General features: G+C 44.6%; 1 protein-coding gene and 1 long non-coding RNA gene across 2 annotated transcripts in view; one reads left to right on the top strand and one right to left on the bottom strand.

The window, feature by feature from the left end:
• Positions 1–12,109, bottom strand: part of GK5 (glycerol kinase 5) — a 112,058-nt gene that overhangs the window by 63,115 nt on the left and 36,834 nt on the right. Inside the window, exon 5 of the mRNA XM_068280464.1 lies at positions 972–1,103. Coding sequence (XP_068136565.1) covers positions 972–1,103 — 132 coding nt within the window. The remainder of the gene's footprint in view (positions 1–971; positions 1,104–12,109) is intronic.
• The window catches only part of LOC137571417 (uncharacterized), a 52,150-nt gene that overhangs the window by 21,433 nt on the left and 18,608 nt on the right, over positions 1–12,109 (top strand). The gene's annotated exons all lie outside the window — the stretch shown is intronic.

The following is a 12,109-nucleotide window of genomic DNA, read 5'->3' as shown; positions in this document are numbered from 1 at the left end:
ACTTTATCACTACTTATCACAATGAACTGATCTATGTCTTGTTTTTTCCGCCACCAATTAGGCTTTCTTTGGGGGGTACATTTTGCTGAGAGCCACTTTACTGTAAATGCATTTTAACAGGAAGAATAAGAAAAAAAAAAAAACGGAAAAAATTGATTATTTCTCAGTTTTCAGCCATTATAGTTTTAAAATAATACATGCCACCATAATTAAAACTCACATATTGTATTTGCCCATATGTCCCGGTTATTACACCGTTAAAATTATGTCCCTATTACAATGTATGGCGACAATATTTTATTTGGAAATAAAGGTGCATTTTTTCCGTTTTGCATCCATCACTACTTACAAGTTTAAAAAAAAAAAAATATAGAAATACTTAATTTTTACATTGATATTTAAAAAGTTTAGACCCTTAGGTAAATATTTACATGTTTTTTTTTTTTATTGTAATTTTTTATTTTTTTATATTAAACATTTTATTTGGGTAGTTTTGGGAGGGTGGGAGGTAAACAAATTTATAATGTAAATGTGTGTTGATTTTTATTTGTTTTAACTTTTAGTTGTAGTATTACTTTTTGGCCACAAGATGGCGGCCATGAGTTTGTTTACATGACGTCACTAAGCGTAACACACGCTTAGAGCGACGCATGGGGGAGGTAACAGCCAGAAAAGGCGCAGCTTCCGAGAGAAGCTGTCGCTTTTTCAGCGGGGGAGAGGAATCAGTGATTGGGCACCATAGCCCGATTCACTGATTGCCTGGCTAACAAACCGCGGGCCAGGAGCGTGCACGGTTCCTGGACGTAGTTTCTACGTCCAGGAACCAAAATAGGTTAAGAAAGCAACCATTTTTTATTCTAAATCAGACCAGAGTGTGGCCTACCATTGTAATGGAGTGTGATATTTGTAGGCAGATCATGTGCTCAATAAAGGCTTTCCTTTGTGCGCCATAATGCAGGTTTTGCACTCACCTCTAGTATATTCTGTAACACCCAGACCAGGCGTAAGGACACATGCTGAGTGGTGAAGTTTATTATACTGGCTGCAAGGAATCTTTTCCTTCGAGTAAAGAAGTGGAGAAATCTACAGGAACCATGTACCGCCTGCAGGGATAAAAAAAATCAATATGATCCACTCTTGCTCTAAACTATAGGTAGCTTAAAGGCTGCTATATTTATTTCCTTTTAAACAATACCAATTGCCTGGCAGCCTTGCTGATCTATTTGGCTGCAGTAGTGTCTGAATAATACCAGGAAAAAGAATGCAGCCAATCTTGCCAGATTTGACAAAAATGTCAGAAACACCTGATCTGCTGCATGTTTGTTCACGGTCTATGGATAAAAGTATTAGAGGCAGAGGATCACCAGGGCTGCCAGGCAACTGGTATTAATTAGAAAGAAAGAAATATGGCAGCCTCCATATCCCTCTCACTTCAGATTCCCTATAGATGCGCAATAGTAAAAAAAATATTGTAAAATGTAAACATTTATAAGTGCACATACATAGGAGATGTAGGGGTTGATTCACTATAACAAATAGCGTGCCTTATCAGGCAGCCTGTTGGGCCAATCAAAGTGAGGGGATAATGTCCTTAAAGGGAAGGTTCAAGCAAAAAAAAAAAAATGAGTTTTACTTACCTGGGGCTTCTACCAGCCTCATGTAGCCATCCTGTGCCCTTGTAGTCACTCACTGCTGCTCCAGTCCCCCGCTGGCAGCTTTCTGACCTCAGAGGTCAGGGCCACATTGCATACATTTTTACGCATTCCAGCTAGTGCAGGAACAAAAATTTACGCGTTGCACCACTAACACGTAAAAATGTATGCGTTAATGTTCCTGCACTAGCGGGAATGTGTAAAAATGTACGCAATTCGGCCCTGACCTCCGAGGTCAGAAAGCTCCCAGCGGGGGACTGGAGCAGCAGTGAGTGACTACGAGGGCACAGGATGGCTGCATGGGGCTGGTAGAAGCCCCAGGTAAGTGAAACTCATTTTTTTTTTTTGCTTGGACCTTCCCTTTAAGGCCTCTTGCACACTGCAAGTGATTCTGATTCAGATTGCGCTTTTTAATCAGTTTTTACATCCGATTCAGATTCCGATTTGTAGTTTGCTCCCTGCACATCGGAATCTGAATCGGATGTAAAAACTGATTAAAAAGCGTAATCTGAATCGGAATCACTTGCAGTGTGCAAGAGGCCTTAAAGTGATTGGACCCGCAGTGGCTCAGGGCAGAATGAGTGGAGCTCTCGTCACTGCCAATTAGCAGGCATAAGTTCATATCGCTCGCTATGCTACTCTGACAAAGCATGTTAACCCTGATAAGGCACATTAACTCTGATAAGGCACGCTATTTGTTATAGTGAATCAACCCCAAAGATTTGTTTCAGAGGTAATTCCCCATACAATTTGTTTTTACTTCCTATTGTCGGGCAAATGACAAATGAAGGCGTGGTTATGAACCCGCTATGATGATCACAAGCTGTGACTATGATATCAAAATAATTTAGGATTCCTTTTAAGGCAGGAGGACCCCCAAGTTATTTTAATCTCTGATATACAGATATGCCCACTTTATGAGTTCTTTTATCAAACAATTCCTATTATATTGGTACAAATATGAAAGAATGCAACAAACAAAAATATTAAAAAAAACAAAAAAACAAGAATTTATTATATAAATATATTAATCCAATAAAAGAATGTAATCGAATTTATACTTCAGGTTCAAACTTAATTATTTTACAGATAAAATGTATAGAATGCTTCTGGTGGAAAGCTTATTTATAAACAATTCAAACATTAAATCAGATAAAACCCGTGCAAACAATAGGCTTGGTAATAGAAACTTCAAGCTTGTCTGATAATGCTGGGTACACATGTTACGTTTTTTCATGCGATTTTGCAACCAGATTGTTTTTTCGGCATGATTCTGCACTCGATTCTGCGCTCGATTCTCTTATCTTCATTCGTTTTTCTTATCTCTTTTTCCATTCACCGCTATGAGAAATAGAGCGCGGAAACGATCGGGAGCAATATCAGACATGACGGATTTTATCTATTGGATCCATCTATCGCACGGAAAATCTTACCGCGTGTACCCAGCATTAGACACTATTGGGCAGTAAACTCAATGTAAAAACCTGCATAGCATACACAATTAATCACATGCTATCCATTAACTGAAAACAGGGCGTGTTAACAGTGCAGTTTACTATAAAGGGGCCCATACACTTACCAATTTTCCCACTGATACACAGCAGATTCGATCACTGATCGAATCGGCTGTGAAATCGTCGCGCAAACGCTGACCGAACAATCGATTTCCATCCGAAATCGATCATTCCCGTCGTTCCTGTCCGTGTGGAAGATTTCGCTCGATCGCCGGCAGGTCGGAAGTGCGTTGATAGCGGCAGCCAAATGCCCAACGACCAACTTAATACAGCGGCAATACATTACCTGTTCTGCCGGCGCGAGTCCCCTGGTCACCGCTGCTTCGTCTCCGCTCTCTACTGTTTAAACTTCCCCTGCCAGGAAGTAAAGTGAAGCTGGAGGAGCCCAGACCGGAGAAGAGACAGCGGAGACCAGGGGACTCGCGTCAGCCGGAGCAGGTAATGTATAGCTGGCGGGGGCTGAAATCGATTCACAATCTGTTTGCAGTAAATGCAGCCATACGATCCCTCTCTGATCAGATTCGATCAGAGAGGGATCTATCTGTTGGTCGAATCTGATGGCAAACCGACCAGTGTATGGCCACCTAAGACATATGAATGCAAGATGGCTGACCTAATCTTCTGTAATACCATATACAGCATATTCTGCAATTATGAATCAGCTTTAAATCATTTGCTTAATCTAACTAGCAAAGCAAAATTTAGTTAGAAAGATATAAGAACATGCAAATGGGAAAATTCAAATAACCTGGCTTCTTTTGAGGAATTCCGTACCCAAACGCCTCAATTAAGGTATGACCTGGGAATTTTGGTTTTATTCAAATAATAATAATAATAATAATAAAATGACTATGCTTCTCAAATCGCGGGATATTTCTAATTTGCAATGTCAAAAAATCATTCCAACGGAGAATGAGGAAATGTAACAGTAGCTTATCAACCAAGATTCAAACAGTAACTTATTTGGGATAAATGCAATTAAAATCAATATTTACCAGTCATATGGGTGTGTGGAATTCCTTCAAGCCTCGGTTATTCTCTCACTTAGGTGTGCCTCAGCTGTTCCAGGTGATGTGTGTTTCAGATGATGTATATCTTTATGTGTCAGCCCTGCCATTTTTATTTATTTTCAACACCATCTATGAACCTGCCCAGGAGATTAGATCTTCCAACCTATCAGTGGCCAGTGGGTGTTTTGTTCCCCAAATTAAACTACCTTATGCTGGGCATACACGGTGAGTTTTTTTTTTAATTAAAAATCGAGCCGCTGATGGCTCGATTGATAATATCCGACGTGTCCGATCACCGCGGCGGATCGATTCTGCACTTGATCCCCGCGGGCGGACAATAGAAAAAAAAACGAGTGGCAGATAAGAAGCGCCTGCGAGGACGAGCGGGAATCAATCCACGCGCCCGCGCGGAGCCACGCCGGCATCGAGCCAGCAGCTGGATTCCGGCGCATATACGCACCGTGCATGCCCGGCATTAGGCATACTAGATTTCTCCACTAGGGACACGTGATTCAGCAATGACTTATATTGTTATGTGGTTATTTCCCCAGCAGTTGGCATAGCTCACATTAAAAACAACATCTGACCAGGGCCGGGCCGAGGCATAGGCTGGAGAGGCTCCAGCCTCAGGGCGCAGTATAGGAGGGGGCGCACAATTCATTCAGCTGTCATTCCTAATTGTGTATGAAGCAGAAAGAAATAAGAAAAGGGGATACATGGCAGTGACTGCAAGCCAGATAACTAGAGATTAAGGTGTTGGGGAGGTTGGGGGCCCTGTGGCGCTTCTTAGTCTAATAGCAATCAGTGTGTGACGGCTGGGGTGGGAGGGATGAAGGGGCGCACTTTGGGGTTTCAGCCTTGGGTGCTGGAGGACCTTGTCCCAGCTCTGCATCTGACTTATGTCCTCTAAGAAATAATGAGATTAAAGGATACCCGAAGTGACATGTGACATGTGACATGATGAGATAGACGTGTATGTACAGTGCCTAGCACACAAATAACTATGCTATGTTCCTTTTTTTCTTTCTCTGCCTGAAAAAGTTAAACATCAGGTATGTAATGGCTGACTCTGTTCTGACTCAGGAAGTGACTACAGTGTGACCCTCACTGATAAGAAATTCCCCTTTTTATCTCTTTATTGCCCTCAGAAGCCATTTTCTGCTAGGAAAGGTTTTTAAGGTAGCCATACACTGGTCGATTTGCCATTAGATCGACCAGCTGACAGATCCCTATCTGATCGAATCTGATCAGAGAGGGATCGTATGGCTGCCTTTACTGCAAACAGATTGTGAATCGATTTCAGCCTGAAACCGATCACAATCTGTGGAGTCGCCGCTGCCGCCTGTCCCCCCCTGCATACATTACCTGAAGCTGGCTCCGGGTCCTCTTCTCCGCGCTGCACCCCGCACCGCATCCCAGCGTACACTGTGTCACTCCGTGACCAGGAAGTTCAAATAGAGCGCCCTCTATTTGAACTTCCTGGTCACTGGAGTGACACAGGAAGTTAATGTACGCTGGGATGGAAGCAAGAGCGGTGCAGCGCGGAGAAGACGCGGAGAAGATGCCCGGGAGCCAGCGTCAGGTAATGAATAACTGTATCGGATCGGCCGCCGCTAGCGACGCGCTCCCTACCCGCGGGCGATCGACGGAAGTAACCCACACGGCGCGATCGACAGACCGATCCGATTTTGGGAGGAAATCGGATCGGCGGGTGCGTTTAGCGCGAACGATTGGCAGCAGATTCGATCCCAGTGATTGAATCAGCTGTCGAATCGGCGGCAAATCGGGCCAGTGTATGGCCAGCTTTATAGTTGGAATTTCTTATCTGTGGGGGTCACACTGTAGTCACTTCCTGTCTGAGTCAGGACTGAGTCAGCCACTAACATACCTGATATTTAACTATTTCAGACAGAGAAAAAAAAAAAAAAAAAAGGAACACAGCATAGTTATTTGTGTTCCAGGCACTGTACATACACATGTCTATCTCATGTCACATGTCAGTTCGGGTATCCTTTAAGTATTATCTTATTTCTTCATGAGGGACGATGGGTAAACTTTCAGTTCAGTACTTCCTTGGGATAACAATAAGGCATAACCTTTTAATCCCACAGAGCAGATATAGCTGACCAAAACTAGTTCTGCAACTGCTTTTCTTTCACTGGGATTCTTTCCGTAGATTTACTTAAGGTTCATACACACCTATCAACTATCTGCCAAACTTGTCTTTTAAGCCCCATTCACACGCTCAACAGCGGTCTTTTATGCAGCACAATTGTCAAACAGCTTTTATTGTGAAACAAGTTGAAATCCGCCCGGCAGATCGTTCAGGAACAGCCTTATCAGTCCGCTGACAGTGCGTACACACGCACTACAGTCTGCTGAAAACCCGCCCAGCGGGAGGTGCCGACGGACCCGTCGTTGGCTGCTGTCGTGTGTGTGTACGCACCTTTACACATTAACGTTTTATAATGACGGAGAGAGAAAAACTTTGCGAATATATATCATTATCCATCTATGAAAAATATATTAACTGTTCGTTTATTGTCATGCGCACACACGTTTCCCATATGCCATCTAAATACATAAGGCCCGGTTCACATTAGCGGTGGCCGTCCGGAATCGCCGTGCCGGAGCCGGACCGCTTGCAGAACGGACGGAACGGACGCACGGCAATAGCAATGAAAGCCTATGCGTCCGTTCACATGCGTCCGTTCTGCCGGACCGGAGCCGGACCGGATCCGGACCGGATCCCGGCGTCCGTTCCAACATGCGCTATTTTTTGGTCCGGCTCCTCCGGCAGCCGTATCCGGAGCGGAGCCGGACTGCACCATCCGGCCAATACAAAGCAATGAGAGCCGGAGAGCGCACAACACACTGGCTACAAAAACCGGACGTTCTACCCCACTTCCTATGCATTTTGAATGGGGACCACATGGGCCCAGCGTTCAAAGAGTGGGGCAGCAGCGATTTCATGCTGGAGCTCGTTTTGGCAGCAACATGTCTGATGTCTGATAACGAGGAGGCGAACAACAGGAAGGAGAGAATTCCCAGGTTTACGAGTAAAAAATGCCTGGATCCATGGTCCCAACTGCAGTCTCTGTATCCACGGATGGTCTCCACACGTCCACCTGTCTCCAACAATGACCCCAGACCCTTCTGCTGACCTCCCAGACCCCAGGTATTTACAGGATGGTATCTCCTTAAGAAACCGGATCCGGACCGCAACCGTGTTCACACCGCACGGAAACCGGATGCAAACGGACCGGATCCGGACCGGATCCGGATAGGAACCGTACGGATCAGGTCCGGTCCGGCTCCGGTGCGGTCCGGACATCCGGTGCGGTTTTGACAAAACCGCAAGTGTGAACGGGGCCTTACCCACCCAAAAGACATGATATCAATAATATTGAATGTTTATCCCATATGTGCGTGACCGGATAATAATCTACGTTAAATTAATTTATGTGTTGGAATAATGCATTACTTATGAGATTCTACTTGTACTTATGTCTAACGGGTAATAACTAATAATGTAATATGGTCTTATCGTTATATTTACAGCAATTATGATTGGCATAACATTTATATCATGTATTAGAACTAATACAATATATTTATATATAATTTTAATATGGAACAGTTATTATAGAAGTTAACTACCGGTATATGTTTCCTTGAGTTATGACTTGTCTTTTGAAATCAACAAATACTAGCTAGTCATTTGTTAACTTCAAGTAAACTGAATGTTCCTTCTTTGTTTAAACTTTGGGTTAACCTCCTGAGCGTTACGCCGCTCAGGAGGTGATGCAACTTTGTGCCCCTCCGCTGAATAAATGTGCTGCAATACCTGCAGAACCTTCTGCTAGCACTAGGCTAGCTAGTAAATGAGTCCTGCACCCTCCGATCCCCGCCGCACCCCGTTTATACATTACCCCGCCTGGATCCAGCGATCGGTGCAGCCTCCCCGGACAGCTCTGGTCTTCACTATGGGGAGGATCGCACATGACAATGACGTCGCCGACATCATGCGCAAACCCTATCCTCCCCGTAGAGAGACTGGAGCTGTGCCGGGAGGCTGCACGATCGCTGGATCGGGGGGGGGGGGGGGAAATGTATAAACGGAGAGATCGCGGGGGATCTCAGGGGAGCGGAGGGTGCAGGACACATTTACTAGCTAGCCTAGTGCTAGCAGAAGGTTTTGTAGGCATTCAGCGGGGGCACAAGGGGACAGATAGTGGTATGCCCGACACAGTCGGGCATACCGCTAAGGAGGTTAAAGTGCCCATACATTAGAAGATTATGGGCAGATTCGATCAAGAGACAAAATTTGTTTCTAATCGAATCTGCCCATACACTACATGCCGATTCCCGTCCGATTTCAGCATGAAATCATCAGGGAATTGGCTGAGCCGCTGTGTCCGCCCCGCCACTGCAATGTATAAATGTAGGCAGTGTGTATGCATTCCGGTGTCGGCCTCCACGTGGTGACTGTCCATCTCGCCGGGTAAAGCCGCATACACGCCGGCGGCGCATAGCGTCTGACGTCAGACGCTATGCGCCGCCGGCGTGTATTAGGCTTTACCCCGCGAGATGGATGGAAACCGCGTGGAGGCCGACACCGGACAAGTAATGTATAAATACACACACACTGCATGCATTTATACATTGCGCCGGCAGGGGCGGGGGTTTTGTCGTCTCGTCGCTCGTTCGCAATTCGGCCGCCGTATCGCCATGCACCCGACCAACCAACTTCGGCACGAAATTTTCCAGCATGCGCGATCGACCGTGCGACCAATTTCTGTCCCGAAATTGGTCGCTCTGTCGGTCGGTCATGCACTTGGCAGCACCAGTTTAAGCTCTCTTATCCATTTGAAAAACTTTAGCGCAAACTATCTGGAGGGGTAGCGGGGGACGGAGGACCCAGGTGAGAGAGGGGGGCGTCCCCCTCCCCTCTGACCGCTACCACCCTCATCCTGCCTGCTATGATCCTCCAGCATGGCGGCTCCCTCTCTCCCCATAGGCTATGACACAGAAACGGATCCGTTTCTGTGTCCAAAACAGCCTGTGTATGGGGGGGGATCTGTTTTCACATTGCCTGCCACTACCCTTGCATGGATCCGGATCCATATGTGTTCTGCAAAAATGCTGCAAATCCGTTCCCTCCGGGACGGATTTGAAAACTGGTCCCCGCAAGCACATATGGATCAGTTTTTTGTTTGGGAGAAGACAGCTGCTATTTTTAACATTGCTATCCGTGTCTCCGGGTTTGATCCGGTTTTAAAAACGGAGACACGGATACGGTTCCGGACCTAGTGTGAACCAGCTCTAAGACTTAAAAGGAACCTAAACTGAGAAGGATATGTATTTTTTCTTTTAAAATAATACCAGTTGCCTGACTCTCCTGCAGATCCTCTGCCTCTCAGGGCCAGTTTCCACTATCGCGAAATCGCATGCGCATTCCGCATGCAAATTCACATGGGCAATACAAGTGGATGGGACTGTTTCCACTTGTCAGGATTTCTGAGCGTTTTTCTGTGCAGAAAAAAAATCTGCATGGCAGAGCCATCAGAATTCACATACGCGAATCGCATACAATGTATTTAATAGGAAATTTGCATGCGGTTTTGGTATGCGAATTTTCATGCCAATTCGCATACGATTACGCATAGAAACAATGGAAAAGCACACAGGCACTGCAATGGTTAAATTCGCATACATAGTCATCCATGCAAAATCGTATGTGAATTCGCATGAAAATTCGCATACAACCGCATGCAAAATTCGCATGTAAATTTTTTCAGCGGCGATTCCCACCGCACAAGTGGAAACGGGCCCTCATACTTTTATCTACAACCCCTGACAAGTATGCAGATCAGGTGCTCTGACTTAAGTCAGACTGGATTAGCTGCATGCTTGTTTCAGGTGTGTGATTCAGCCACTACTGCAGCCAAAGACATCAGCAGGAGAGTCAGGCAACTGGTATTGTTTAAATGCAAACAGCCATATCCCTCTCAGTTTAGGTTCCCTTTAGGGCTCTTTCACACTACAGGCAGCGGTAAAAGGCTAAACGCTGCGTTTTGGCTGCAGGCGTTTTGAAGGCGTGGCGTTAAAACGCAGAAAAAGCCCTCTAGTGTGAAAGGGCCCTTAAGGTTGTGCATTCAAGGTATACTGATAAAAATCTCTGACTTTCTTCTGGTAAATCTTACACAATAGAACTTGTCTTTCTCTTTCTCTGTCAGTTAAAACCAGTACCGTTTTAGGTGGATTCCTTACTAAAACTTGCATCAAACAGTATAAAATATCTATTATTCATAGCTGTAATCATTGTAACTGCATAGTATTTATCAGAACACACTTATAATCATTATCATATTATTGAATCATATCTCATGAACATAAAAGGAAAGATAACAACTATTTTTTATTTAGTCCATAAATGAATCAATTAAATCTCTCGTATTGGATTATACGACACTATGTGGCTGTCACTTACAATACATATTATATTACAATTACATATTATAATCTACCATCTCTGAACCTCTTACTGACAGGTTTTGGACTAGTCCATCTCCTCGTGGGGGATTCTCAGGATTTAAGTCTTCAAATGATAGTGGCACAGTCCAGCTGCCAGAATAGTGGTGAGTAAGCAGGCTGGCATGTTTTTATACGGCCTTTCCAGGAAGTGTTTTTTAAAACATTTTAGTACAAGCCGTGTCTGGCCCAATAAGGACCAGAGACTTTATTCTAGAAAGCTAGCTGTGATCACTGTGATTATCTCATAGTGATCATGGGGTTAAGAGCCAATGAAAGATATGGAGCTCTGCTGTCAGCGTGACAGGCTGCAGCATCACAGTATCAGCGCAGACGGGAGCGCACAAATGCGCAGATTGAATTCTATGCCCTGCCAGGAATAAGAGACCACAAACAGGGCGTAGATTTTCACTACGGATGTCCGAAAGAGGTTGAACAATAAAAAGAAACTTTCAGAATACCCCATGAAGAGATGGACCATTTCAAAACCTGTCATAAGAGGTTCAAAGCTGACATATTATAACACCTATTGTAAGTGACAGCTACAAAGTAATAATAATAATAATAATAATAATAATAAAGATAGATAGATAGAGTGCAGAATTATTAGGCAAATTAGTATTGTGACCACATCATCCTCTTTATGCATGTTGTCTTACTCCAAGCTGTATAGGCTCAAAGGCCTACTACCAATTAAGCATATTAGGTGATGTGCATCTCTGTAATGAGAAGGGGTGTGGTCTAATGACATCAACACCCTATATCAGGTGTGCATAATTGTTAGGCAACTTCCTTTCCTTTGGCAAAATGGGTCAAAAGAAGGACTTGACAGGCTCAGAAAAGTCAAAAATAGTGAGATATCTTGCTGAGGGATGCAGCACTCTTAAAATTGCAAAGCTTCTGAAGCGTGATCATCGAACAATCAAGCGTTTCATTCAAAATAGTCAACAGGGTCGCAAGAAGCGGGTGGAAAAACCAAGGCGCAAAATAACTGCCCATGAACTGAGAAAAGTCAAGCGTGGAGCTGCCAAGATGCCACTTGCCACCAGTTTGGCCATATTTCAGGGCTGCAACATCACTGGAGTGCCCAAAAGCACAAGGTGTGCAATACTCAGAGACATGGCCAAGGTAAGAAAGGCTGAAAGACGACCACCACTGAACAAGACACACAAGCTAAAACGTCAAGACTGGGCCAAGAAATATCTCAAGACTGATTTTTCTAAGGTTTTATGGACTGATGAAATGAGAGTGAGTCTTGATGGGCAGATGGATGGGCCTGTGGCTGGATTGGTAAAGGGCAGAGAGCTCCAGTCCGACTCAGACGCCAGCAAGGTGGAGGTGGAGTACTGGTATCATCAAAGATGAGCTTGTGGGGCCTTTTCGGGTTGAGGATGGAGTC

This window comes from Hyperolius riggenbachi, chromosome 4 (assembly GCF_040937935.1).
Source record: "Hyperolius riggenbachi isolate aHypRig1 chromosome 4, aHypRig1.pri, whole genome shotgun sequence".
In the NCBI taxonomy this organism is placed as follows: domain Eukaryota; kingdom Metazoa; phylum Chordata; class Amphibia; order Anura; family Hyperoliidae; genus Hyperolius; species Hyperolius riggenbachi.
Note: the sequence above shows the minus strand (reverse complement) of the source record. Positions and strands in the feature narration are given on the sequence as shown.